The sequence below is a fragment of the Anthonomus grandis genome, chromosome 10 (genome assembly GCF_022605725.1).
Source record: "Anthonomus grandis grandis chromosome 10, icAntGran1.3, whole genome shotgun sequence".
Taxonomy (NCBI): domain Eukaryota; kingdom Metazoa; phylum Arthropoda; class Insecta; order Coleoptera; family Curculionidae; genus Anthonomus; species Anthonomus grandis.
In genome coordinates, this window is record NC_065555.1 from 5,012,334 (window position 1) to 5,040,238 (window position 27,905).

Below are 27,905 nucleotides of genomic sequence, written 5' to 3' on the forward strand. Positions count from 1 at the left end.
TGCAATTTTAAACAATTTATTTATTTATTTAATTAACTCATTTCTACATCCCCAATTGAATAAACTAGCTTCAAGATAACCGAGGTGGGAGTGGTTGTGTCTGCAACCACCAACTCTTGCCCATCCTTCAAACCTAATTCTATTAAAGATTTACTTAAGTTCTCCCTGGTTCTCTCTTCGATGGCTTTTATTGTTGGAATATATAAAGTTTTACTTTTGCCCTCCACTGTGGTAGTTAATCCGGGGTTTTTCATTTGAAACTGAAATGAGAAAAGGACATCAAACATCCCCCTGCCTCGACAAACCCCAAAAACACTTACCTTAGGATCTTCACACAAATGCTCAATTAAATCTTTCAGTTTCATTTTATATGGGTCCTCTATAGTAACCAACTGGGGAATATTCGAGCATACAGTGCAATTTTCCTTCTTTTCTGCTTCATATGTGTAAGTGTATATCCCATCGACATCATTGAACACCATAAAGTTATTCATGGGGCTGCAACAACTTGTCGCCAGTTTGAACACCTTATCGATAAAGCAAAACATTGTCTTATAAAATAAATAATGAAGTTTTTTCCTACCTCTGTGGCACATACTGCAGCAATAACGGCATTAGTTGACGCTACAGCTGGAATTATATTTTTAACTACCCCTTGGACAAGCCTAAAGGTCACACCCTGTATATTGAATTGCTGAGCCCTTTCAAAAGCTTTTTCATAGACCCATGTGAGGTGTTGGGCATCGTCGCCGTCCAGAGAGACCCCAAATGGGTTTTCTGATAATGAAATTTTATATACCATTTGAATGTTTATTGTTAAAAAAAAATACCTTTTGGCCATAGTACCACTTTAATGTACTCAATGCAATGCTCGGGCAATCTGGGTGTGTTGGCAATAGTGCAAAGGGGGTAAGTGACCTGAGGAGGGTATAAGTCCAGGGTACATTCTACACAAGCAGTCATGCCTGGTAAAATCACCCTGGCGTTACCTTTAAACCCTTCTGTGCCTAAAGATTAAAGAATTAAGCCATAAAGACCACCTGGTGTGTGCATCTACATACCTCCATCAACTAAAGGAATTACACTAGATTGATCTAAAGCACCATTCTCATCATAATTTAATAAAGAAACAACCATCCCATTAATCCATCGTCTTGCAGGCACTGAATCTAACCCACAAGCGATTACATGGAATTGTCTATAAAATTCTTCATCTTTTTCTTGAATCGGACAATAATGAGGTATAACTTGACACCCTTGAATCCTTGTGTTTACATATTTTGCGGCCACCTTTAATCACAAAAAGACCAAGTGCCTGATTAGTCTGTTAAACGCGAATAAATAAGTTACCTCAGCTTTGGACACACCAATATCCTTGTGGCGAAACAGAAACTGCCTATTTAAATTCGATAAATCTATAACGTCCATATCGATAATATGGATGTGCTTGAACCCCATCATTGCCAAGTCTTTTAGCAGTTCGCAGCCCAAACCGCCGGCCCCGATAATTAGGACTTTGCAGGTGGACAATATGAAATCTAAAATTTCCGGGGAGGGTTCGAATTCCGGATGGCTAAACGGACCGGGTCTCTCCAGGACTTTTCTTAAATGCGACCAGCGTTTTTGGGACGATTCTTTTGACTCTTCCATTATGTTTATGTATAAGGACTTTTGTTTGTTTTTTTTTTTAATGTAAAATTGATTAGGAAACTACTATTAATTTTTTTGTTGACATAAACATAACCTCAAAGTTGAACTTAAAGTGACAACTGACAGAAGTGGGATGATTGCGATGTTGCCTGATCTGTTTGAGCTAGATGGTTGCAATTAAGTTACTAAACCTGAAAATATTTCAAAAAAGTTGAAATTCCTCGTGCCATTTAGCATTATTACTTTTAAGTGTACTATTGTAACCTTTAAGCGAATAATAGGTTAAATTAAAAGGGTTTATGCATAAATTTGGCAACGCGCCTTAAACCTAAAGTTTTAGGTTATGTCACTTTAAAACCATAAAGAAAAGTTTGGTTAGGAAAAATACAAAAACAACCAACATCAAAATAAATTTGTCAAATAAATAAATTGGGAGACGTATAAACTTTTCAAGTCTAGTCAAAAGAAACTGTTGTAATAATTCATAATGAATTACCTGAAAACCCTAGGGCTGACAGTAAGTAAAAATCCTTAGGGCGATCGTTATGTAACTGATAATTTTTTTTTGGGTAGAAAACCGTCGCCCCAAATTTTCGAATTCTAACCCGTTTGTGTAGTGGCAACGTAATACACCCCTCAGACGAGCCCGTCATTGAAATTCCCAGGCCCAAGAGCCGCGACAACGAAACCATGGCACAGCGAAAGTCTCGGTAAGAGATGCCACTCGAATGAGCCCCACGATCCCAATAAATAAACGGCGTTTTTTAGCTTGGTTTACCAATCCCGTAAAAGAGGCATGCTGGAAAACGACTTATTACTAAGCACATTCATTGACAAATATTTAGAGGGATTCAATGAGCAACAGACCAATTTATATGACAGGTAAGAAAAGTTACTATAATTCTGAAAGTCAGTGGTATAAAATATCCTTACTGCTAGATTGATTAATGGACCCTCGAATGATTGGGACATTTATTACTGGGCCTCAGATATCAAAGAAATCCCTCCCGAATTTGACAGCGAAGTGATGCAACTTTTAAGGCTCCACTGCAAGAATTTAAACAAAGAATCTCGCTTAAGACAACCCGATTTGAAATGAAAAATTTGCCTTGAAGGTATTGTAATTTTTTTTTTGTCAGTATTTAAAATGTTATGAGAGATTAAGAGGTTTTATTTGTATGTAAGGGTTGCTTGTGGAATAAAGGTTTTATATTTCCATGATTTTAATCAGGTAGCTTGAAATGGCGGGATTAAATTTATAAAGTTGCCTGGAAGAAATGAAAAATTAGGTTAAGTGTCTGGCATAGATAAATCAATCAATCAATATGCTTTATTGTCATAAAAGTAAATTGGTTGACAAAGCTGTAAAAAAGAAAAACATATACACAAACATGTAAAAAGGTTATTTAGCATGCTATGGTCCATCATCCTAAAGGCATTCTGCTTTTATGAATATGGTTTACCTATACTGGTAAAACCAACAACATCCCCATTCTTCAGAAATACTCCTGAGACTCTGAACCAAAACATACAAAGCGAATGTAATGTCAAGAGTATCAATATGTATAACACAAACAGATATTATTCACTCCCAAAATATACGAAATGATATGGTGCAAAAAATATAAAGAATATACCTAAAGTCCTGCAAGAAAAAGGTAAAAATGACTAAAATCTATCCGACAAAAATTCAGTTATTTCATAATAGCCCTTTGCAACTAAGAGTTTTTTAACATGTTTTCTAAAAAGTTTCCAGCTACCTATACCTTTTAAATCTGCAGGAAGATGATTAAAGAGTTTTTTTACTATCAAATATAAAAGTTCTTTTGATCAGTGAACTTGTAGGCATAGGCAAGAGCACATCATTGGCTCGTCGACTGCTATATTCATGCCTATTAGTTGTGTTCATATTTCTAAACTTCTTATAAACGAGGCAAACAGATTCCAATATAAATAAGGCAGAAAGGGTTAGGATTTTATGAGTGATAAATAGCTGTTTGCAAGACTCTCTCATACTCACATTACACAGACGTCGGATCGCTCTCTTTTGCAAAACAAAAACACTATTAAATAAGTAATGTGTGCATGCACCCCAGAAACACAAACCATCAAACCATAACTTAAATAGGACTCAATTAAAGAAAAATGAACATTTCTTGCCATATCAAAATCAACCTCTCCTGTGACCACTTTAAGAGCATAACAATTTGCTGATATTTTTCTACACAATTGCGTGATATGGCCCTGAAATTTTAGTTTATTATCAATAAATAAACCTAAAAATTTATTTTCGTCTAAGTTGTCTAGAATGTGATCTTCCAAAAACAGATTATTTAAATTGCATTTAAAATTCATAACACTAGTTTCCGAAATATTTAAACACAGTTTGTTAAAATCACACCATTTCTTGATTTCAACAACATCTCTGTTAACTGTGGTATTTAGATTCATCTCACTCGTGTCATGCCATAAAATTGTTGAATCATCCGTAAACTGAATGAATTTACCCGAGATCCTAAGATTGACTATGTCATTAATATAAATGAGGAATAGAAGAGGTCCAAGAACTGAACCCTGAGGAACACCATGAGTCACAAGCTGCTCCCTTAAAAGGGCACCATCCACAAAAAAAATAAATAAAGGAAGAAAGAAAGGTATTGTATATCGGGAAAAATTTGTGTTTTAACTGGATTGCAGTAAGGGCTTCATAAAACGGGTATGACTGCCTATAAGGTCTGAGAAATTTATCATTACATCAATGAAATTTAAAATGGATCCAAGAGCCTGGAAGAGATAAGAAAATATGTTTTAATGCCAGGAATAGGAGGAAAAGAAGCGCAATGAATCTAAATTACTGTATACATACAAATAATGTCTCAAAAATCCATGAAATGAGAATCACAAGGCTTAGAAGAATATTAAAAGTTTGTCTAAACAGTTAGAAGAAATTATTTCAAACCTCTGTAAATTTGTATTTCCAATAAGAAGACAGTAATATCTGTGTAAGATATACTTAAGATTCATATAATGTGTTTGCACAGCCTGGTGCAACCCCAATATATGAACAATAAATTCACTTACTTTTATTGAAAGTGCTTTGAGTAATATTCACAAAAAAGATTTAATAAGAAAATTAATAAAAAGATGCCTGATCGAAAATTTTTCTAATTACCTAAATTTTTACCCCAGAATGTTGTTTTCACTCTAAGGCTTATTTTGATGTAAAAGAATTGAACGAATCTTTATTTGCAAAAAATATGACTACAATTGTACAGTAGAACCTACAATTCAATCTAAGTTTAAGCATAATACAATAGTTATCAAACATGTAACACCAGTAATAAATTGATTACAAAATATTGTGACCCAAATAAATCAATTACAAAAAATTTTATTTAGTAAAATAGGGATAAACTATTGATAAATTATGTATTTTTTAACATTTGTTCTTGTATAAAACGCCAATACACTAACACATAAATAAATGATACAAAATAGGAATAAATACAATTAGTAGTAGCTCCACCAGGCTAGGCATTAGTTTGCAGGCCATGTACCCCAATCAAACCCCAAGAATTCCTGTAGGTTATTATGTGAAGCAAGATTTTTTTATTGTAAATTTCAATTTATTAGAGGGCAGACTTTATTTCATCTGGCAGGCAATTAAAAACTTTGATGGATAATATTTTAAAATTAGTTTCAAGTTAGTCTATGTTGGGGAATCACAGCTTAATTTTTGTTTCTTGTATCACGAATATGGATTGGTTGGTGAGTAGACATGTTAGCAATATTGAAACATGTTGTATGTATATTGAACATGCCCATGTACGCAATTCTGCCAATATCTGTTGTTGTGTACCTATAGCATTATTTTTCTTAGTAAGAAGTTGTCACATGCTAGTTTATTACTATGTTGAGTATATATCGTCGTCCTAAGGTGCAAATTGCCTAAGTCCATTTTTAATAAAAACAAAGGTATTAGTGCCATCTGGTTACAAAAGCATAAACCCATGACAATGGCTTAAATCCCTAACTGAACTTTTACGCAGCGAAATTACATTAAACGCATTTTGCTTAAGTCCGCTGTATGCAAAAACAAATACGCATTTTGCCTAAGTCCCATATTTGTATTGAAACCGTAATCGTTGAATGTAAAGAAAACGTGGTTTCAGTTTCAGTGCCTCTTTAAATTAAAAAGGTAAGTAAAAAACTTCTTAAAATAATGAAATCAGAATTTAAGCTAAACTGTAATAGTTTTAATATAATAATTAGATAAAAGATCTAACGAATTTTTGCCGTTTTAACTAGTTTTAACATTGGCGTGGAGTTTCTTGGGGGCAAATTTCTTCCTTAATTATTATAATAAAAAATGGTAAATGCACACAGTTAGGCAACTCGCTAATATCTGTTACATGGTTACAAAAGTGTAGTTATAGGTTTTTTTTTATGAGGGAGGTACTAAATTTACAGCCCCTCCCCGCCAGAAAAAAAGCATGCCGCAGGCGCAATTTGGGGGTGTCATGTTCAATTTTTGTTATAGGTATTGCTTTCTGTATTTTCTAAGGGCTAACTAAGCCTGTGCTGTTTTAAACATTAAAGATTGAAAAATTGTGGACAAACCGTTTTGTCTTGTATAATATAGAAAGGAAACTGCAGATCCATTGTGTACTAAACCTTTCTGCTTCTTTGTCTTATTCAATCAATATTGTTTTTCACTTGTTGCTAGGGTTTTTAAATATTTGATTTTTTTTAGTTTTGTCAAGTGTTTTTTTTTTTTTTTTAATTTATTTAGGTACATATACTCAAATATGGTTTTGGGATGGCCCCCCAGATCTACGCCTTTACCTGGGTACATGTCAAAACGTATTTCTTTTATAGGTCCAAATTTAGGCGTTCTGTTTTGTCATTGTATTTAGGTAAAAGTTTGCGCGTTCTTTATTGTCAATTTCTTTACCACTTAAATTAGACTTTTAATTGGACGTTGAGTATTGTAGTAAATTACAACTTTTAAAAATCGTATTTTTTCAGAAGGCTACGTTTTTAAATAATTTATTCATATCTGTCTTAATTTTCGAAAAATACTTCTTTGTATGTCGATATTGACTTCAGAACTATAAATTTCGATTTTTTGCAGACTGGATCCGCGGTCCAGAGCATCCAAAATGTTATCCCTTGCTGGCGTAAGCTTAACAAGAGAAACTATAGAGCTAGAACCTTCTACTAACTTTTTGATGGAAATTAATGAAGACGGCGGCGGCGTTCTCACAGAGTTCGGAGCTGCACTAAATGGTGATGAATTGCTTAAAATGGCTGATGACGCTATTAAAAACCTACAGGAAAGTTCTGAAAACATGCAAGTTCCAACAATGGATTTTTCTGAGCAACTTACTAACAGTAATGATGAATTTTGTGAGGCTCGTTTAGAAAATGTTGAGGGGCAAACAACCAATGATGATGACTCAACCTACCCAAGCTATGATATTCTACAAGAAGAAGAACCTGATTCTTCCGACACTGAAGGCTATAGTGAAGAAAGTGACGGCGTTGTGTCTAGAGCTGATGAGGCTGGAGTCCGAGGAAATGAAGAAATACTTAAATGTAGAAGCAGAAAAAAGAAAAACTCCGAAAAACATAAAAGGCAATCAGGGAAAGAATATTTAGAAAAGCGAAAAAATGAAGGAAAGTGGGACTACTAGATATGGGAGAGAGGTGTACATGTGAAAACAAAAGTGGCCTAAATTGCAAAGATTTAACAGAAGAAGATAGAGGTCAAGTTTTTGATCACTTTTGGAAGCTGTCGTGGTCTGAGAAGCAAATCTTTGTTACTACACTGGTTAACAAATGTCCAGCTAAAAGAGCTAGAAACCGAAAACAAGAGGAGCAGTCAAGACGAGCGTATTCATACTCATACTTTCTTAATAAGCAAAGTATCAGGTTAAAGGTCTTCAAAACGATATTTTGCAGTACACTAGGCATACCAAAAAGAACAGTTGGCTATTGGCTTCTTGAAAAAAATATTGATAGTGCCAAGGATATTGGAGAATTAAAATATTAGAAATAAACAAACAAAACGAGGGCTTAATTTCTTTTTTAAATAGCTTACCGAAGATGGAGTCGCATTATTGTAGAAAGTCTACTATGAAGCTTTATTTAGAGCAGGTTTGGACCTCCAAATTAGGACTTTATAGGCTGTATAAAAATGAATGGTGTACCACGAACAACTTGTTACCATTATCTCTTGCATCTTTTACAAACATGATTGAAGATCAAAACATTGCATTATTTTCATCAAAAAAAGATGAATGCGACATATGTGTAGCCTTTAAGACGGGAAATATCAGGCAAGATATATTTGAAGAACATCAACTCAAAAAAGAAGAAGCACGAAACGAAAAACAAAAAGACAAAGAAGCAGAAAGTTGTTGTAGTGTATACACAATGGATCTGCAATCTGTATTATTATGTCCGAAGTCCAATGTATCCTCTCTATATTACAAGACAAAACTGGTTGTCCACAATTTTACAATATTTAATCTTAAAACCAAGGATGGTTATTGCTACATTTAGCACGAGGGACAAGGAGAACTGACAGCCAACATTTTTACATCAATCTTGTATAGCTTTGTCAAAAACCATGTAATGCCAGAAAATGAAGCTTTAACCAAATTTTTTTTTTTATAGTGATGGTTGCACCTGTCAGAACAGGAATGCATTGCTCTCAAACGCCCTTTTAAACTTATTACAAGAATGTAAAACAACAATTGAGCAGAAGTACCTTCAAAAGGGGCACACGCAAATGGAATGCGATGCCATGCACTCAAGTATTGAAAGGAAGCTGAAAAAGAAAATTATAAATATCCCTGCTGATTACGTAGTTCTTAATTCTATAAGACCAGGAAGGACTACAGGTGATGCAGCTGTCACTGACATAAAAGCTTTGAGATATAGCCCAGACGGTTCCATCTGGTTTAAAATTCGCCACTCAGAAGAATGGAAACCTTTGCCATGTCGCTTGAATAAAAATAAAACTGTTGCATCGTATGACGCCCTTCCCCAACTTTTCGATGCACCTATACCAATTCAAAAGCAAAAATTTATTTAAAACTGTCTTTAAATAAAGATAAGTTTTTGGGCTCTCCTGAAAAAGTGTTATTTTGTGAGTTAGGCAATTTGCATCTTAGGACGACGATATGCAGTTTAAAAGAGAGCTACTTATCCAATAAAATTCCTAAAAATGTTGTTTCAATTTCATTACTCGATACTTGTTTTTTTTAAGAAAACTGTAAGCTTATTGTTTTGTTTAAGAGATAAATAATTTGAGTCAAACCAATTTTTCACATGTATGCTTCGTTGTGAGTTTGTAGTAAAACTTTATGTGAGTTATAATGTCTTGCCATCTGCAGAATCTAGACAGAATCGAAAATCTTTTCAATAAATCAGGAATAAAATTGGTCCAGGTATGGACCCTTGTGGCACCCCTGATAGTACCGTTTTTGTTGTTGACTGTCTCTCATCCATTTATTTCTGAATTATAAGAATATTCCTTAAGTTCTTACGTGGAAAATTTTGACCTAGTGGTTTTTAAACATTGGTCGACAAAATTGTCTGTAACTCTGGGAGTTTTTAACCCTTAAAAATTTTTCTCATATAAAACTGTTGCCGTTTGAGGATATTTCAATTATTTCCTAAAATATCCCCATGAAAGTGAAGATTTGATAAGAAAATTACCAAAAAAAAAAAAGCCCCAACCAAACTAACCAATTTCTTGACCCAGAATGACATTTTTAGTGTTGAATGCAAAAAATCTAAATAAAACAACCGTTGTTGCTTAAAAATACATTTTTAATTTTATTACCGATAATAACTTACAAAAAAAAAAAGAGACAAATGCGCTAACACTACCGGTGTGAAGCAATTTAGAACTAAATTAGCCACATTCTTAATTATGTAACAACTAAAAATCGTTCACCAACAAATTAACGTCAAGAGTATTCTAAATAGAGGGCGACAACAAAACAAAACAAACAAAAATCTAAATAAATGAAAATATAAATTCTTTGTAAATAATAAATACAATATTACGGAGACTCAGTGTTGGATTGGAATCAGTTTTTCGCCGGCGGTGATGGCCGGCAACGGAGCCTCCACGGTCAAAACTCCGTCTTTACTCAGGGAGGATTTGATCAATTCGGGATTGGTACCTTTCGGAAGAAGGAATTCCCGATTGTACTCCCTGTAGACCGATTTCGATTCGGTTTTTTCCTCGTGTTTAGCATGAACCTGCGAGATCAAGAAAAAGGTCAGTCTAAACCCGAATATTCATCGAGAACCAAATAACTTACCAGCAATTTGTTGTCGACGGTCTTGACGACGATTTCCTCCGGTGCGTATTGGCTCACGTCGAATCTCAACTTCAAGCTCTTGTCGTTTCCGTCGCTCTGGATCAGGGGCGAGTTCAAATTGTCGTACCAGGTGGTCATTTCGGCAGGGGGGCCTCCCCTGTGGGCCAAATCGCTACTTGTGTTTGACGATTGGGTGGTTGTACTGTTAAAGAGATTTAACATTAATTGGACAAGAAAATAACATCTGTATAAAATTTTATCGCATTAATATCACTTGACTCTATTACTTGTTTTAAAGCTTTGTGCAGAAGAAAATTCAGAGTTCAAGGTTTTAAATTTGTTCAGTCAAAACATCTTTTATTAAGAAAAAATGCGTGTAAAAAACAGGGTGTTTGAGAAGGAATGGTGGATATTATTCATAATGGAAAAGTTCATATAAACACATATCCTAATCACAATAGTTGCTGAGATACAGCTACTTGAATTTAATGCTAACTACTACTTAAATTTGCTGTACAATTTACAAAGAATTCCTAAATTTACAATAAACATATAACAAACAATTACGAAGTGTACTTAGAGGTACAGTAGAAATAAAATAAAATTAACCTAGACATAGGTGTATGGACGCAAATTAAAAGTCATTAAGGTTCTGCAACATAGGTATAGATAGGTCAAGAAATTCTGTGAAAGAATAATTAGCAGATCTCAATAAAACTTTTTTAATGACAATATTAAATTTTCGTCCATTCAAGTTGCGAATCCTTAAAGGCAATAAATTATACATGAGCTTTCCATAGTGGAAAATAGTATTTCTACTAAGTGCTCTGAGACTAAGTGGGCGGCCATAACGAAGCACCGCACATCGCACCTCACTTAGCATCCCTGTGCTAAGCAAATTTAACTATTAAATTCAATGCGTGCGGCCATACCGGCGCACCGTCCCTCGATTGCCCATTGTACCTAGGCGCATCGCACACTAAATTGAGTGTGATGAAGTTTCACAATTCATCCTCCAGCTTAAGTTTAATTAGTAATTAATATTTAAGTACCTACCTAATTTAAAATAATCATACCACTTGTATTATATTAAATATTTCTTGTAAATACGTTTATTTAGTTTTCCTTAGAAAAGGGTCGAGCCACATGTTCTTCGTTTCTTGGGTATTTTTACCTACTTTGTTTGTTGTGCGATAAGAAAAGGGGCCGGCCAGATAAATTCTTTGTGACCATGGTAAAATATTTTGTGTTGGGGAGAATAAAAATATCTTTTGAGAGGATTGGTTGGTTTTATTTCTCTTGCCGTTACATGAGCTTAGTATTTTTCGGAGCCTCGCACATGGTCGTTCGCTTTGTTTTTGAAATTATTAGCGGGATGGATAAGGATAAATTAATTATCAGTGTGTTTACCAGGCAGGCGATCTGGAACAAAAGTAGTAGAAATCATCATAAATTCCTGTTCAGCATCATGTTGATGAAAATTCTAAACGGAGCATTCAGTTATTAAGCAATGAGGTTCCTCCTGGACCCTCATTTACGTTACACATTTTGCCAAGATCTACTCCTGTTCGTCATATTCAGGAAAAGTCTCAACAGAAGATGCAGTTATTAAACACTGATGTTTCTTCTGGACCATCATCTACGTTATATACCTCGCAAAGATCTACTCCCGCTCAAGATGTTCATGAAAATTCTCAACGGAACACAAAGTCATTAAATAATTTAATTCTTCCTGGACCATCACCTACGACACCTACTTTATTGACATCGCAACCTCGGTATTTACATGAAAACTCTGAGCAGAACATGCAGTTATCGAACAACGAAATTTCTGGACATACTTGGCATAGGTCTACTTCTACTCAGTCCTATCATGACAGTTCCGAACGAAACATCATTCCCGATAATCACCATCAACGTGACATCTCGTCCCAGCAATGCGCTTCACCCTTTTCTACCAATAACGCGAATTGGGGTGAATAGAAATATAAAAGTGGAAATAAAAAATATATAAATAATATGAAGTAAAATATAATGTTTAAAGTTTTTGTTAATAGCAATGTTATTACTAATAAAACATTTTATAAAACTTACCGCAGTGTTAGCATTAACCTTTCTTCAACTACTATTGGTTGAGCATGACAGTTCTTATAAGATAGGTTTACTTTATTCTCTATTTTACTTAAGACATAATCAAATGTCTTAATATTCATTCGCATGTACTCGAGAAAACGTCGACCATCTTTTCTTAAATCCTTATAAAGGTGATGGAATTCTCCAAAGTAACTTCGTTTTTTATTTAAAGGGTGTACTGACATCCTTGGTTTATTTTTAATTAAATACCATTTTGTTAAGTTAGAATCTAATAAAATATCATCCTCATCTGACGATGATGAGGCCATGTTTAAAAGTAAAACCAAATTACAACGGAAAACGTACTGTGCGGTGTGCGAGGCAGGGGCGATACTATGGTATAGGCTTAGGGCGGTGCGCCGTTGTGGACGTACCCGAAGGTTTTGTCTAGAACGTGTTTGGTAATTATGAATATTAGCCCTTTGTTGGAAGGAAATGTTTCAAACAAAATAAGATCATATAGAGTTAGTGTTGAAACAGAGGCTTACAGTGGTTTCTATAGTCTGCACATGATCAGACCCTAACAGCTCTCTTCTGCAGAAGAAACAGAGAGTGTAACTTAGTAGCAGTACAGTAACCAAAGAACAGGATGCAATACCTTAGGTGAGACTCAAAAAGGGCATGATATACTTCTTTTGAAATTATTAATTATTAGTGATTAGTGTACAAAATAGTTTTGGTTATTAAATGAATTTCTTCACTTTTTCTTTTGCTTTATAATAAAGAATGCAATTCAGTTGTTGCTAATTATTATATCACTTTATATATTTTCTTCTGTTAAAATTGAGTAATCACTGGCAACATGGATTACTAGGCATGTTTATCAACAAAATATCTCGTCTGCCCCTTGTGTAGATGTTGCGCTCAATTCAAAGCAGCTAATGTTTCTTCCATAGTGTATTCAATGTTCTCAGATTGAATAATAAGCATCATAAAAAAATATATGGATTAATTCCTTAAAAATTACAGGTTTTAATTTAAAAAGGAAAAACACTAAAACACACTTAAAATCTATTTTGCACCAAAGGCATAGACAGCACCAAAACAAATTTGAATATGCATGATTGTGCATGGTTCGAAGTCTATTAATTGCCTTTTTAGCTTACTTTTAAAAACATTATCTACGCATCTTAAAAACACAAATTAATGACTATTTTGAATCTAATGGCTTGTTTGCAATTTCTCAGTTTGGATTCCGTAAAAACAACTATTGCAGGACCATCTTACTAGTAGTGTTCTGGAAGGATTTGAGAACTAGCCTCTTTCCTTGATCTCACCAAGACATTCGATTGTGTAACACCTAGTATTCTTCTTGAAAAACCTTAGGCCTATAACTTTCGTCCTGAAGCAGTTAAGTTGGTTGAGTCGTATCTTTAATCAGAATAAATCTGATATTAAATCATCGAAGTATGGAGTGCCACAAGGTTCTGTCTTGAAACCTATACCATTTCTCATTTATATAACTTCCTAGGGTGACTTCGCCAGTAAGCCGGACATAACCAGTTAGTGGACAAATGACCTTTAACTTCAAATAATAACCTATACGCGAAATTTATAGATGGTGTAAATGCACGTCACTGTCCATCCATGTTATCTGCGCAGACTCAAACATTTTAAGCAACATAACCTAAAATATTCATGATCCAAACGACCGTTAAAAATCAGCTGTTAAGTGTCTGTGATGTTCATTAAAAAAAAATAGTAGAAGTGCACATTTGTATGGTAAGTTAATATACCTAATTAAGTTTTAAATCATCAATTCTAGACGTGTATGTATTAGTCATAGCATAAAGATGCGAACTATTCTTTAAAACAGCGAGATTTTTCTCATTTATTTTAAAAAACGTGGTGGTCGGATATTGGAATATATTGTCTGCGAAATTTCCAGTAGTCGGACAGGTGTCAGCTTACCGGTAAATTTAATCATTAGTGTTTGCATCTTTATCTGTTTTGTGAAAGGTATGTATTGGTGTTTCTTTTTATTAACTATGGAAAATGATATTTTAGTTTGTACTAGCCAGTGGACGGACACTTTTTGTACCATGTTTTAAAAATAAATGCACACATGTTTGTGTTCGACCACTGGGCTTTTTCGTTTTCGGTATTGTTTCCAGTATTCGTCCACATATTTTTTTCTATGTTTCTTTCCCTAATTTAGGATTTTTTTCGTTAAAGGTGAAAAACAAGCCATGAATTCCAATAAAAAACGAACACGAGCTGCTTACTCAGAAGATACTTTAATTGCCGCCTGCCAAGAAGTCCGCAACGGCCAAAAATTAAGAGAAGTTTGTCGCCAGTATGGTATTCCGAAGTCGACTGTCCTGGACCGGATTAAGGGTCGTGTAAAAATGTCGTATGGGGCCTGATCCAGTTTTGAGTACCAATAACGAAAAAAAAAATAGTAACATGGTTAACAACCTTAGCAAAATATGGATTTCCTTTGAAAAAAGAGGAATTATTACTAGCAGTTCAAAAAATTGTTAAAGAGGGTAACTTAAATACACCATTTAAAGATGGACGCCCTGGCCAGAAATGGTTTTCTGGATTTCTAAGAAGACATCCAAAATTGGCAATGACGTCAGCAGAATCACTGGATTCTTCAAGAGCCAAAATAACCAAAGAATATATTAAATTATGGTTCCAAAATTTAGAAAAATGTGGCTGTGCTGATCTATTAAAGGATGCAAGTCGAATTTTAAATGCCGACGAATCAGAATTTAGTCTTTGTCCTAAATCTGGCAAAATATTAAGACTTAAAGGTCATAATGTATATAATGTAAAAAAATTAAACGAGAAGGAAAATCTCACGGTTCTAATGACAATTACAGCCAATGGCAAAATATGTCCGCCTGTAGTTGTTTTCCCTTATGTACGGCCGCGAAAAGCAGTCGTAGACAGCAAGCCTGAGCATTGGGTTTTGGGAAAATTTGAGTCAGGTTGGATGCGTTCGGATATATTTTTTGAATTTGTTGCCAACAGCCTCAATAATTGGTTGACTGAACAAGAAATACAAAGACCCATTTTATTTTTAGTGGATGGTCACCGCTCCCATATGTCTATGGAAGTACGTCGATTTTGTGACGAAAAGTCAGTTTTGTCCTATATTCCTTAAGGTTTTAGAACACCCAAACATGCCGACCAACATAAAAAATGGGTTTAGGGCTTGTGGACTTTATCCATTTGACCCAGAGGCCCCAGATTACAGTAAATGCGTACAAAATACGCTTGAAGACATGCAGCAAAATCACAACCTTAATGAAACGGTAAACCTTAAAACCAAAATAACTTTAAAAGATTTAGAAAGTGCATCAAAAGTGATAACTATTTTGAAACCGGATTTGCTGGAAAATGGAATTGATATTGATGTTTTGTTAAATATGATAATAATGTTGAAAATAGATGAAGCTGAAGAAGAAAAGGTCGAGCGTCCTGACGTAATTTTAGAGGAACACAAAGAAGTTTTTATTGATGACATGTTGGAACCAAACTTATTAGAAAATGTGATGGAAGTTGAGTATGAGGTTGGCTATGACGGAATATTGGAGCCAGTTGCTAACGATGAACCCAAAATTGTGGTCTTAGAAAATCGTCTATTTCCAAGCATGGTTAATATTTATGAAAACCCTCAACCATCTACATCCAATCTTCAATTAATTGAAAATGCGGACAAAACTAGGCAGTTACTGATGAAGACCCTCAACCATCTACGTCCGATTTTAAAGTAATTGAAGCCACAGGAAAAACAGGAAAAAATACACTGGACAAAAACATTACAAATAAAGAAAAATCAGAAAGGGACAGTAAAACAAAATACATAACCAAAGTTGAGTTAGCTTTTCAAAAACATCTTAGGTTTCCAAAACCATTAGAAAAGAAAATCAAAACAAATCGAAATAGTAACTTTCCAAGTGCAATTTTATCTAATAAATGGAGGAAACATTATGAAGAAAAATTAAGACAAAAAGAGGAAAGGGAAAATTCAAGGAAAGAAAAAAAAGATGAAGGTGAAACTAAAATAGGAAAAAAAACAGTGCAAAATAGAAAATCATTAGCTACAAAAAATCTTAATGACCTTGTTAACTTAGAAAATGATAAGCAAAGGTGTGTAAATTGTGAAGAACTTTTGGACAGTGACGCCGAAGACGAAAATGACAAAAATGTTGGTTGTGACAAATGCCCTAGGTGGTATCACATGGGATGTACAAAATTCAAAGGTTTACAATATTCTGATGTTCAATATCAGGATTTTATTTGTGATCTTTGTATTGACGCACTACCTAGTAATGGTTATTTATTTTACAATGAATCGGCATAAATAAGTTCGTGTCCAGAACAATTAATTTTGTTGAAATAACTACTGTAAAATAAGTGATTAAAAAAAAGCAACATCGAGAGAATCTTCGTCTCCTTTCCTCGATTGGGTGTGGTTTCTCCTACTTAACCAACTACATACGTCATCAAAATCAGCTGAACATTAAACACAAAGACCGTTAAAGTTAGAAGGGCTATTGGTGTTTAATTTTTTCGCTTCGTTTAACCCTAAAACATATACCACAAACTGGTTTTACCTGCTGGAAGTGGTCGAAGATTTACTCGATGCCATCCGATCTCTCCCTCCGTCCTGGACCACCTCGGACTCGAAAGACATGCATGGAAAAAAGCGGCTTGTGTTAGATTTGTTATGCGTGTAAGCTAAAAGTCAACCCTCACTTAAGGGGGCTACTGATTAATATTCCTCAACCGTTTAAAGCGTGGATTATACAAGGTACAAGGTGTCCCAGTACCAAATTTTGCTTAATTTTATTAAAAATTCTAGTTAGTTTTATACCTATTACCTTAGCAAAATCGAATACTGGAACACCCTGTACGTAACATATGTGTAAAAATACAGGCAACAGTGGCTGAATTTATCATTGTGCATGGTGTTATTGGCATAAGTTAATATTTAGAGGATTTTAAAAAAATCATTTACAAAGCTACAAGAAAAATACATAAATATAATTTAAAACAATATAGATCACACAAGATGACTGATAGTTACAATGCCTAAGGGAAAGATGATTAAAGGCTTTCTTAGCAAAGTAAGACGCTTTCACCAAATTGCCCCTAGGAATTATTAATTGAATATTATTCACTTGCCTTGTGTGATCAAGCAGGAACAATTGAACAAATACAAGCATGCAAGTTATGAGTTTACATGACTGCCTAAAACACAAGAATCTTAAAGTCTGTTTCTGTCAAGTCCCACAACAACCTCAGAAAGCTATTCCATAAGACGTAATGTAAGACTCAACTAAGGAAAAGTAAACAGATCTCAGTACAGGTAATTGGAAAGCATAACAACTTTACCAAAAAACTTCTCGACATGTTCCTCAAATTTTAAATTATCATCAATTGTGAGACTACAGTGGGTATTAAGTATTTGACTATGGTTTAAAGAGATGTTAGCTAAAGACCATTTCAAGTTTTTGATATGTTAGAGAATAGTTTATTATCATTATGTGATGGTCCTATCAAAAGTAAGTCATTTGTTCTAGTATCCCAACACTAGGGAAGAGGTTTTTTCCTTCTTAAAATACTGACTGTCTATGATCATCACATAAGTAACCAATTGAAAGCTACATCTCCAAAACCATGAGGTTTGCAGTAACACATGATGATGGACATAGTCAAATGCTTTAGACAAGTAATTAATTAATATCTAATTAAGTAGTAATTAACATCTTCAAGAAAAGAAACAGTAGCATTAGTAAGAACTTTCTTGACAAGCCGCTCTCTTACCTTATCAAGGGAAGGATAAAGAGTAATTGGACGAAAGTTTGCTGGAGTGTCAGTCACCCTTTATAAAAAGGCTTAAGCATGCTTAAGAATAAAAGGAAATTCACCCACATTTAAAAGGTACATTTGTGGTACATAAGTGCTTGAAGCTTAGCATCCTTAAGGTGAAGAAGGACCCCAATTGCGATTTTATTATTGTAAGAGGTGAATTTATTTTACTTATATTTTATCTGGTATTTGTCAACCATCACTGTGGACACGTAAAGTCGAGGGCTGTCTGAGAGAATCTTTAAGTTTTATGTCTTAAGAGGTTCTTTGACAAAATAAACAGAAATAGCACTTATGTGGTTAAAAAGTTCACCTAAAAAGTTATAGTAGTAGTAGTTTATTGATGCTAGTAACCTTACAGTCTTACACAAGTCATAGAACGAGTAGAACATTGTAATTTGTTGTGAATTATCCTTTGAATTGTGTAGTTTTAAAAAAGGGGGAAAGAAATAGGTATTTGTTGTGCACCTCTTGTACTATAAGAGTGAACATCTACATTTTTTTTAATAACTATCTTTGTTTTTATGAATTTCAACAAGACAGTTAAGAATGTATATACAAGGAAAGGTTAAAATGTTTAATTCTATGAAAAATGGTCTACAGTGCAGATTTAAATAATAATGTGTGGGAAAACTGTGTAATTGACCATTACATCAGTGTGTTGTTTTGTGGAGTGTTTGCGAGCACTATCCCATCAATATGATTTTTAATGCTGGATATCAGGTTTTATTCTACCTGGATTGGAGAACATCTCTTTAACAAGGTCTATTGATGTCTATAATTTGAAGGTTGTTAGTCTTATTGATAGTTTTATGGTATTGTGTACAGGTGCTATAAACCTGAAAGGGCCTGGTGTACATCTATTTTACTTTTATTGAATATTGACAATAACTAGGGTAAAATATTCACTCACAGGTACCTTTTACTTTTTAGATGTGTAGTATCCTATCATCTCATATCAATGATCTCAAATCCTGATATAAGCAAAACATCTATCATTCTAACACCTTCAAAACATACCCCACAAGTTAATGTAAGTACATTTATCGTTTTGCTACTGTTTACAAGTTTATTGTTGTAATACATTCTAACAAGATCTTATACATTTATTAAAATCAAATAGAAATAACTGGAAGTAATATAATACGCCCTCTCAAGAATTTAGGCCCTGACGTTATAGACACAAGAATTTTTATTATTGAAGAGTATAAATATAAACATGCTTCTTCTAATAATCCCTATTGTCAACTAGTGCTATAATAACTGTATCCTATTTCAAGTAGTAAAAAGTTCAACGTTCGCTGACTGAGAACTGGCTCCACTTGAAAAAAAAGGTCGGTTTCTATTTTTGGCTCGGTACGTGTAACGCAAATAAAACTGTTTCCTGTCGGCCTTACAAAAACTAACATTCTTTGAACACGTTTTTTATTTCGATTTAATTTTAAACAGGTTTTAAGTGAGTACATACATAAAATTTACTTTATTGAACTTGAGGTATAGTAATTTTGCATGAATACACTCATATAGCAAGAAACATCTCCAACCTGACAAAAGAACAATGGGTTCCTTTATAAACAGAGCCAATTATTAACAGGAAATGATCGCATAGGATTTTTGTAATTATTATCCATTACTGTATCCGTATTATCAGAGCACTTAAGAAAACTATTATTATCTTAAGTTTCTTGCTATTAACTTATCGCCTTTTTCTAGTGCTTCAAAACTGGTCATTTTCTATTTCTGATTAAAAAAGTATGAGCGTTTAAAAATGTATTAATTAATCTTTTTTGACAGCACTACTCTAATGAAAAAAGGAAACATATGTCCACATAAGTTTTTTTTCTCAAGTGGCGTAGACAAGGTAAGTATTTTTAGATGGAATACACTCAGATCGACTCAAACCATTGAAATAATTAGGAAAGCCGCCAAGCCAATAACTAAATCCTTAACAAAAACAACAATTAAATTCAGTATATACTACAGAGTTGCATTATGTAATTAAAAAAACAAATATCATGGTCCACCGCCACTGGGCGAGCCAATTTAAATACATGCTATAAAGCTATTTTCAGGGATGACATCATATGCTGGTGAGATGTTTGAATAAATACTGTAAGTTATTTGTTTTCGGTTATTATAGGAATTTTTAATCCATTGATTGCCCTCCTATAAGTCATTAAAATACTGAGGCTAGATTAGAACAAGGACAGAAAACCCACCATTACTGACCCATAAACAAATTCAATTAACCCAATTGCATTCGATTAACCTGACCGGTGTTTGTATCCTAAAGAAATATTGATCCTCGCAGTATAATTAGAGCTGAAGGTCACTGGATGAGGCTCTCTTTTAAACCACCCCAAGCATAAATTCTGATGTGTCAATTCCTTAAACTGGGGGAGAATCTTCCAGTGAAGGGAGAAAGGGATTCATGAATGAAAAAAAAAATTGACCAATTCAGTTCAGTTCTTCATTAGTTCGGAAACGTTCAAAGATGGCATTGTCTTGTGAATTAAGAATATTTGTTAAATTAGATCAAGTACATGATAAAGGTAAGGAAAATATGTGGTGGTTTAGGTTTTATGATGTTATCATGTTTATAATAGATGAGAGTACTAGAGAAAAGTATTTTTTTTAATAATTGTTTAAAAGTTACAAATAAAAATAAGGTTATCTCTGTTAGTCTGTCAAAGGTATTGGACTGTATTAAGGGTAGAGTGAAAAAAATATCGGACATTGGAAAAGAAACAAAAAATCGCTGAATGGAGTTGCCAAAATGAATATTTTATTTTAGTATTTTGTTGTAGGAAAGAAATTTAGTTTGTTCTTTTATTTTAAATAATTAGAGGTTTATTAGAGTATATTAGTTTATTAAAAAACACCATTTAAAGTTATAAGATCAGGCAAAGTGAAACATATACATATTTTCTATTAATGAACCCTTAATCGCTGTGATAGATCGTCTCTTACAAGCAATAAACGCAGAGGTGGAGGTGTATTAATTTACATTAGAGACTTTATAAATGCCAAAAAAAATAAATTACAGTACAATTCAGTTGAGCAATTGTTTTTAGCTTGTAATGTGGGCGGGGTGTATATCCCACCTGGGTCCAATAGGGATTCTTATGAAGGACATTGCCAGTCAGTTGATATTTTCAGGCAACAATTTTCAAACTCTGACTTTATTATTTTTGGTGATTTTAATGTTCCGGATGCTCTTTGGGAAAATGATGAGTTTGGAACTGTTGTTAGATGCCCACCTAACTCATGTGAATTAATACTTGGGGAGTTTTATTCTTACCTTAACTTTTTTCAAAGGAATTTTGTGCCAAATGATGGAAATACCTTTCTTGATCTCACTTTTACAAATAGGAATGCTCTAGTGGTGAGTGAAGCTGTTGACTGTGTTTTTGATAAATCTGTCTATCATAAGCCTTATCATTTTGAATTAATTTTTAACAATGGTAAAGAAAAAACTTTAAATTTTGTACAGTTCTTCTATGACTATAGAAATGCAAATTATTTGGGTGTTAATAATTATTTGTGTGGAATTGATTGGGACCATGTTTTGAATGTAATTAATATTGATGATGCGGTTTCAGAGTTCTATCATATATTGAATATGGCTATAGCTTTGTTTGTACCTCTTAAGAGATTCAAAACCTCATCTTTTCCCAGTTGGTTTTAGGGGAGTTATAGTACTTGATCCAGCAAAAGAAAATTTCACATAAAAAATATCAGTCTAGTCATACTGTTGCAGACTACGAAGTCTTTTCAGATCTTAGAGCTAGGTGCAAAACTCTAACGGAGACTTGTTACCAGAACTTTATTTCAAATTTGGCCCAGTTACTTTATACAAACCCCAAGAGTTTGTGGTATAAGTTTAATAACAGGAGAGCAACGAATAGGCTTCCTGATTTGATGACGTATAATGATGGGGAGTTTGCAGGTTGTGAACAAATTGCAGAGGGATTTGCCAGGTTTTTTTCTACTGTCTATAATAGAGATAATAATGTCTTACCTTCTCGGCAGGCTGGTGTAAACATGACTATTCCAAATCCTAAATTATCTATTGGATTATTTTTTGATAAGATCTTTCGATTACCTCCTAAACTTAGTGCTGGCCCTGATGGTATACCCAATTATTTTTTGAGAAAATGTGTATGTGCCCTCTCTTATCCCCTCTTTATTTTATTCAGTAGGTCTTCAGACTTGACAGTTTTTCCATCCCAGTGGAAACTCAGTTTTATTACGCCTATATTTAAATGTGGTGCTGCTAATGAAATGATCAATTACAGGAGTGTGTGTGTACAGTCTGCCATCCCAAAACTTCTAGACAGTCTTATTTTTGACCAAATTAATTTTTATTGCAAAGAACTTCTGTTAAGTGAACAGCATGGCTTCAGTCGTGGCAAGTCTGCTATTACAAACTTGTTGCTGTATCAGGGTGCTCTGTTAAATGCTTTGGAGAGGGGTGAACAAGTGGATGTAATATATACAGACTTTTCCAAGGCATTTGACAGTGTCAACCATAGCTTATTACTAGAAAAATTGAGACTTTTTGGTTTTTCAGATTGTTTGGTGGCCTGGTTTGCAAGTTTTCTTTCTGACAGATTTCAGCAGGTATAAATTGGGGATGCTAGGTCCATCTTATCAGTGTGACCTCTGGGGTTCCACAGGGTTCATTGTTCTCCCATGTTGTTCAATATTTTCATTAATGATATTTTGGTTTGCTTTAAAAATAGTAATTTTTTTGTTATTTGCCGATGATTTAAAGTTTTATAGGGTGATCAGTTCAGAACAAGACATGGTTCTCTTGCAAGATGATCTGAATAGATTGTGTGATTGTGTGAATACATTAGTTTCTACAAAAGAAACAAACGGGTAACTTCCTCCTATACTATTGATAATGTTAATCTTAGGTACACTGAAGTAGTAAAGGATCTTTTTTTGGTATCTTTTTTGATGAACAATTGAATTTTAATACCCATGTAAATACTATTATAACTAAAGCATCTAAGGTCCTTGGTTTTGTCCCGCGCAATTGTAAGGATCTGTCGGTTGAAACATGCAAGGTTGTACATATCACTTGTCGTCTCTTTATTGGAATATGGATCAATAATTTGGTCTCCTCTGTACATGAATAATTGTATGACACTGGAGAGGGTTCAAAATAAATTTCTAGGATTCTGCCTTTATAAACTTTGCATCCCAGTTCCTAATGACCATTGTTATGATGAAGCAATGAACTTGCTGAATATGCGGAGTTTACTTAAGAGACGCACTGAGAATGATTTGGTGTTTATTTATAAACTTTTGAATGGCCTTGTGATTTGTCCTGAACTACTTAATAGGATTTCATTTAATATTCCACACCCTAATCTGAGGGTAAATTGTTTTCTTTGCCTTATCATTGTACCAACTATGCTATACACTCGCCTGCTGAAAGGACCTTGAGGCTGGTAAACTCTACTGGAATTGAAGTTTTGGGAATTTCCTTAATGCATTTTAGGAGTTTTATTAAGAGTTTGTAGGATTTTGGTTTTTAAATTAATTTTGCTCCATGATCAATAATTTGAAATACATTTGATCATTGTCATTGATAATAATATATTTTGTTTTTTCTTAGCTAATTTTGCATTGTTAATTGTTCTGATTTTGAGAGAATATTGTTACTACTTGTAAAACGGTTTAATTATCCTTGGTATTAAGATTAAGTCTGATAATTATTTTTAATTAGTAATTAGTGGTTAGGTAGTATAGCTTTTATTTCTTTTTCAGAAATATATAAATTTTTTGTAATGGGGCTGATCCCGTGTATTATAAATAAATTAAAAAAAAAATACAATTATGTATAGTAAATTAGGGGATATTATTTTTTCACCTTTTTTTATGTGTTAATTTTATAATTATTTTTTCTTAATCAATGATTTTTTTTAACAAACAACATTTTTGTTTGCTAATTGACCGAAATACCTACCTGTTAATCTGTTTTTTTTTTTTGGAATTAAATTAAGTATAATTTGTAATGTCTTTGATTTTATTTTTGTATATTTTTTTTAATAAAGTATAATTTGTTGCCATTTTTCTAGTTAATTCAACTAATTAACATTTTTGCTTGTTCTAAGGTAAATCTCTCAACGAAAATTAATTATTTACTACTCCTGAACTGGTCTTAATAATTGATCAATCTTGTCCTGTCCGATTACTCATTATAAGTGACCGATCACTAACTACAGTGCATTTTTGTAGAAAAAAACAAAAAACATGTACTATAAATCTCCAATTTGAGTTTTTTTATGATAAATAGACATCTGCAATCATTTTGTGATCAACAAAATATTAGTTAAGATTTGAGAAAACATTCTGACTACTGGCATCCTATTCACCCTACAAGGTGCGTTACTATTTATTAATGGTAAATAGTTACAAGTGAGTCAACAATTATGGTTACCAACAGTGGCGGCTCCTTCTTAGGGTCAATTGGTCAATGACCCCCCTTAAATAATCTCATAAAAATACCAATTTTATTATAAATATCTTTTATCTAAAACTTTATTGTGAATTATAAAATTCTCTAAGCAGTCTGCATTGGCAAAACAAATAAATATATTATTAACGTCGCGCCTCGCGCGCATCACAAGCCCGTGGCTGGGCCGTATTTTAAATTGTCCCTATACAGTTCTTATGGCTTAAGGAGAAACGCATGTAAAATAGAACAAAGAAGGCAGATTAGCATTTCGTGAGCGGGAGTGAGAGTCACCTTTCAGTCCTATATCGCTAACGTAGTCGACGGCCCGACTGGATGAATGTTTTATTGTTTTGTTTTAGTTAGTTACTGTTTGCCGCCCGCACTAAATAATTGCCTTAAAATCTGCTGAAACATTAAATCATTAACGGCGGCTTGATAAAAAGCAAAGTGGTCGACCAAAACTAAATAGGAATTTAAAACCAACAAAGGATAGGGGTAAAGATATTCAAAGATATTTTAAAGAATCAATGTACAATGTGTAATTGGATTTGTGGCTGCAGTGTGAGAAATGCATTTTTTTGCTACCCGTATTTACTGTTTCCGAATGACGCTGTATGGGCGAAAAATGGAGTAACTGACATTAAGCATTTAAAAGTCAAAATTACAAAGCATGCTTCTTCCACTACTCATATAAATTCATCAATGAGTTACGCAAGTTTAGGACGTGTTAACATAAGACAGCAACTTGATAGTGTATATCGTAAATCTGTGCATGACTTTAATGAATCGGTTTCTAAAAATCGGTTTATAATAATAAAAGGAGTTTTCGAAATTGCATTGCGCGGTCATGACGAAAGTAACAGCTCCAATCATCTCATAACAGCACCAAGGAATTTTTCTGGGCCTTATCGATTTTGTTTCTGAACTGGATTTAATGTTTAAAGAACATATTGAAAAAGTACAGTATTTAAAGGAACATCAAAAACAATTCAGAACGATATTTTAGAATCAATGTTAGCCATTTTGCATACTCATATAATTAAGGAGATTGGCCAGACGAATTTTGTGGCAATTCAAGTGGATGAGACCACAGACAGCTCCAATAAAACGCAGATGATTGTCATATTGCGATATGTATTAACTGATATTGTACATGAAAGATTTTGGAAATTTGATAACCCTCCAGGTGCCACAGCACAACATTTAACTAATGTAATATTGGAAGAACTTCAATAATTATCAAAAATTAATGAAGCACCTGAACAATTAATTGCCCAAAGTTACGATGGTGCATCAGTCATGAGCGGTAAACTGGGAGGAGTACAAACAAAAATTAAAGAAATATCCCAAATGCACACTTTACTCACTGCCCATCAACTTAATCTCATCCTGCAAAAAGCGGCGAGTCAACATAAACCGATAAAAATATTTTTTGCAAATTTACACGAATTTTCGTCCTTTTTCGGCCGATCTTCAAAACGTACGATGGTTCTGGGTAGAGTGGTTTCGATAACCTGTTTATACCCTTTTTCCTATATTTTTATTTAAAATCATTACCCTAATAAAAAGGCAAACTTAATTTTCGAAAAACGATTTAAGCATTTAAAGTTATTTTTACCCGCTTAATAGGGCAAATATCTCGGTAAATATTGAGTTTTATCTAAGTCTGTATTTTTTATCTAAAATATAAATGCTAAAAGATCTTTCAAATACTTTAAAAAATCAATAGTTTGATTTGTTTTTTTTTCTATTAAAGTAAACTATAAGTTTTCAAACCAAAATGACCCCCCTGAAGATTGACCCACGAGCCGCCACTGGTTACCAAGTAAGAAGCAAAGGATAGGATCAGATAAACGTGGGATTCAAGTGGCGCAGGTAATTTAAATTGTAAATAAAAAAGAACGACAATAGGAAAAACTTGAACAGGATTTTTCATTAAATATTCTAATGGTGTTCTCGTGTGCAAGGTCAAAGCTAATAGTTGATGTACAGGGTGTTCCACTCTAAAAGGTAGAGGTAATTATTAATAGATGGTTGATTGGTATACAGGATGTCCCATTCCTAAAGGTGGAGCCATTTTTTAATTTCAGGCAAAACTTTTGCGATACCTGCACATGATATTCAGATTTCGGTGCTTAAGCAATTTAAGAGCCAACGATTTTCCAAACAAGTTTTTTGCTTAGTAGAAGGGGTACGGTCTATAGAACATTTTAAAACCCAAAAATGCTTGGATGAACCATCTTTTGCCCTAAAAAATTAAAGAAACTCCTTACTAAAATAAATGAGGTTATTGTATATGTCAATTTGGCACCAGGATGGTTGCGGTGTTGCCATACTGGACAAAAGTCCATAAAGTTTAGGTAAAAGTTGGCAAATATTAACAAAGTTAATGGAAGGAATAAATTTCAGTTTTCACGTGAATTTCCTATTGTTCAATGTTTGTATTTTAACATCTGTTTATTTTATTTTTTTTTTTAATTAATTGGTAAGGATTCCTCATTTGATATTATATACAATTTAAGAGTGTAAGGACTGGTATGTGTTTGACCCAACCCTTCCCAAGAGGTGGAAAGATGGTAACACAAGTTACTATAAAGTCCTTGCATGAAAAAAATCGACAGGGAAATAAAACTTTAAACAAAGTAAACCAACTGGCCGGACACCTTTATGTAATAAAATAATATATGTATAAGGAATGAAAGCTTAGAAAATAGGTTCACAATTCGGCAACGCTGTAGTGATTAGTTTGAACCTCCTGTATTGGTTGTGTGTCAAATGTCAAAATAATTTGACAGTTATTTGAAAACGTCAAGGTTCCTAAATTAAAGAAGGCAATTTGCTAAAGAACTTTAAAAAAGTGATTGGGTCCTAAATCACCCAGATTTGTGGAGTGTGACCTCACTCAAATGTTACGTCAAATTTATGAGGTGTAGTAAGTATTAAATATATATGGGACTTGCTATATTACATTTCAATCAAATTAAAACAGGAATTCAACCACCGTTGCCACAATAGGTAAGGAATTTATTAAATAGAAATCTTTAGTGCTTTTCCTAATAGGTCCTACCTGGTGGTGCTACTGAAAAAATTCTTATTTTCCCTGTTCATCAGCTCGGACCGGAACTTGGACATTTCCTCTTCCATTTTCCGCATTTCCGCGTCGAATCGTTCCCGGATACTCGAGAATTCGGTGTCGATCACGCTAAAATCTCCCATTTTGATCGGGATGTCTCTCCTTGTCTCGGCCATTGCGCTTTTATTACTTTATTCGTGTAAACAACAAGGATAGCGAGAAGGGTCGTCACTAACTAGAACAACCGGCTTATAAATCACAAGAATGAATTCGCTTGCTACGCGTTTAATTTAAAAAAAAATTATATAAAACGCACGGGTTCGTTGTTTGGCGTCACGCGTCTCTCGAACGAAACTGTTCCACTGTACTGCGAATGATATTTTTAAATAAGAATTACAGTATTTTCGGG

The 27,905-nt window shown here is 33.8% G+C and overlaps 3 protein-coding genes and 2 long non-coding RNA genes across 6 annotated transcripts; 2 read left to right on the forward strand and 3 right to left on the reverse strand.

Moving 5' to 3' along the window:
- LOC126741727 (NEDD8-activating enzyme E1 catalytic subunit) lies at positions 1–1,760 on the reverse strand. The gene is made up of 6 exons (XM_050448272.1): positions 1,351–1,760; positions 1,062–1,290; positions 831–1,007; positions 584–777; positions 321–527; positions 1–260 (listed from the first exon to the last, which is right to left on the reverse strand). Exons 1-6 carry the CDS (start codon positions 1,648–1,650, stop codon positions 33–35), a joined length of 1,335 nt encoding a protein of 444 aa, XP_050304229.1. The 5' UTR covers positions 1,651–1,760; the 3' UTR covers positions 1–32.
- A 239-nt stretch (positions 1,761–1,999) lies between these two features.
- On the forward strand, positions 2,000–2,810 carry LOC126741729 (succinate dehydrogenase assembly factor 2-A, mitochondrial-like). Its single transcript, XM_050448275.1, has 4 exons — positions 2,000–2,167; positions 2,224–2,360; positions 2,419–2,532; positions 2,590–2,810. The coding sequence occupies exons 1-4, from the start codon at positions 2,138–2,140 to the stop codon at positions 2,747–2,749; spliced, it is 441 nt and encodes a 146-aa protein (XP_050304232.1). The 5' UTR covers positions 2,000–2,137; the 3' UTR covers positions 2,750–2,810.
- Positions 2,811–5,768: 2,958 nt separating this feature from the next.
- LOC126741730 (uncharacterized) lies at positions 5,769–9,703 on the forward strand. Its single transcript, XR_007662305.1, has 2 exons — positions 5,769–5,848; positions 6,785–9,703. It is a non-coding gene; the product is annotated as an uncharacterized LOC126741730 (long non-coding RNA).
- LOC126741728 (heat shock protein beta-1) lies at positions 9,472–27,872 on the reverse strand. 2 transcript variants are annotated; one of them, XM_050448273.1, is made up of 4 exons: positions 27,489–27,872; positions 16,694–16,769; positions 9,993–10,194; positions 9,472–9,930 (listed from the first exon to the last, which is right to left on the reverse strand). In XM_050448273.1, exons 1-4 carry the CDS (start codon positions 27,670–27,672, stop codon positions 9,739–9,741), a joined length of 654 nt encoding a protein of 217 aa, XP_050304230.1. In that variant the 5' UTR covers positions 27,673–27,872; the 3' UTR covers positions 9,472–9,738. The 2 variants fall into 2 exon arrangements, with proteins under 2 accessions (XP_050304230.1, XP_050304231.1); XM_050448274.1 differs by lacking the exon at positions 16,694–16,769 and having other exon boundaries at positions 27,491–27,870.
- LOC126741732 (uncharacterized) lies at positions 20,778–27,482 on the reverse strand. The gene is made up of 2 exons (XR_007662306.1): positions 26,532–27,482; positions 20,778–26,426 (listed from the first exon to the last, which is right to left on the reverse strand). It is a non-coding gene; the product is annotated as an uncharacterized LOC126741732 (long non-coding RNA).
- Positions 27,873–27,905: the final 33 nt, after the last annotated feature.

Bases quoted from the DNA above. Each gene is read 5' to 3' on its own strand.
- LOC126741727 (XM_050448272.1), bottom strand. From the start codon at position 1,650: ATGGAAGAGTCAAAAGAATCGTCCCAAAAACGCTGGTCGCATTTAAGA. The intron at 1,008-1,061 runs GTATGTAGATGC...TTTAATCTTTAG, and splicing joins AATTCCTTTAGTTGATGGAG to GCACAGAAGGGTTTAAAGGT. The intron at 261-320 runs GTAAGTGTTTTT...TTCTCATTTCAG, and splicing joins ATTTGTGTGAAGATCCTAAG to TTTCAAATGAAAAACCCCGG.
- LOC126741729 (XM_050448275.1), top strand. From the start codon at position 2,138: ATGAATTACCTGAAAACCCTAGGGCTGACA. The intron at 2,361-2,418 runs GTAAGAGATGCC...GGCGTTTTTTAG, and splicing joins ATGGCACAGCGAAAGTCTCG to CTTGGTTTACCAATCCCGTA. The intron at 2,533-2,589 runs GTAAGAAAAGTT...CCTTACTGCTAG, and splicing joins CAGACCAATTTATATGACAG to ATTGATTAATGGACCCTCGA.
- LOC126741728 (XM_050448273.1), bottom strand. From the start codon at position 27,672: ATGGCCGAGACAAGGAGAGACATCCCGATCAAAATGGGAGATTTTAGC. The intron at 16,770-27,488 runs AGGACCTATTAG...TTCCATGCATGT, and splicing joins TTTCAGTAGCACCACCAGGT to CTTTCGAGTCCGAGGTGGTC. The intron at 10,195-16,693 runs GTAAAACCAGTT...TCTCTTTAACAG, and splicing joins TCTTCGACCACTTCCAGCAG to TACAACCACCCAATCGTCAA.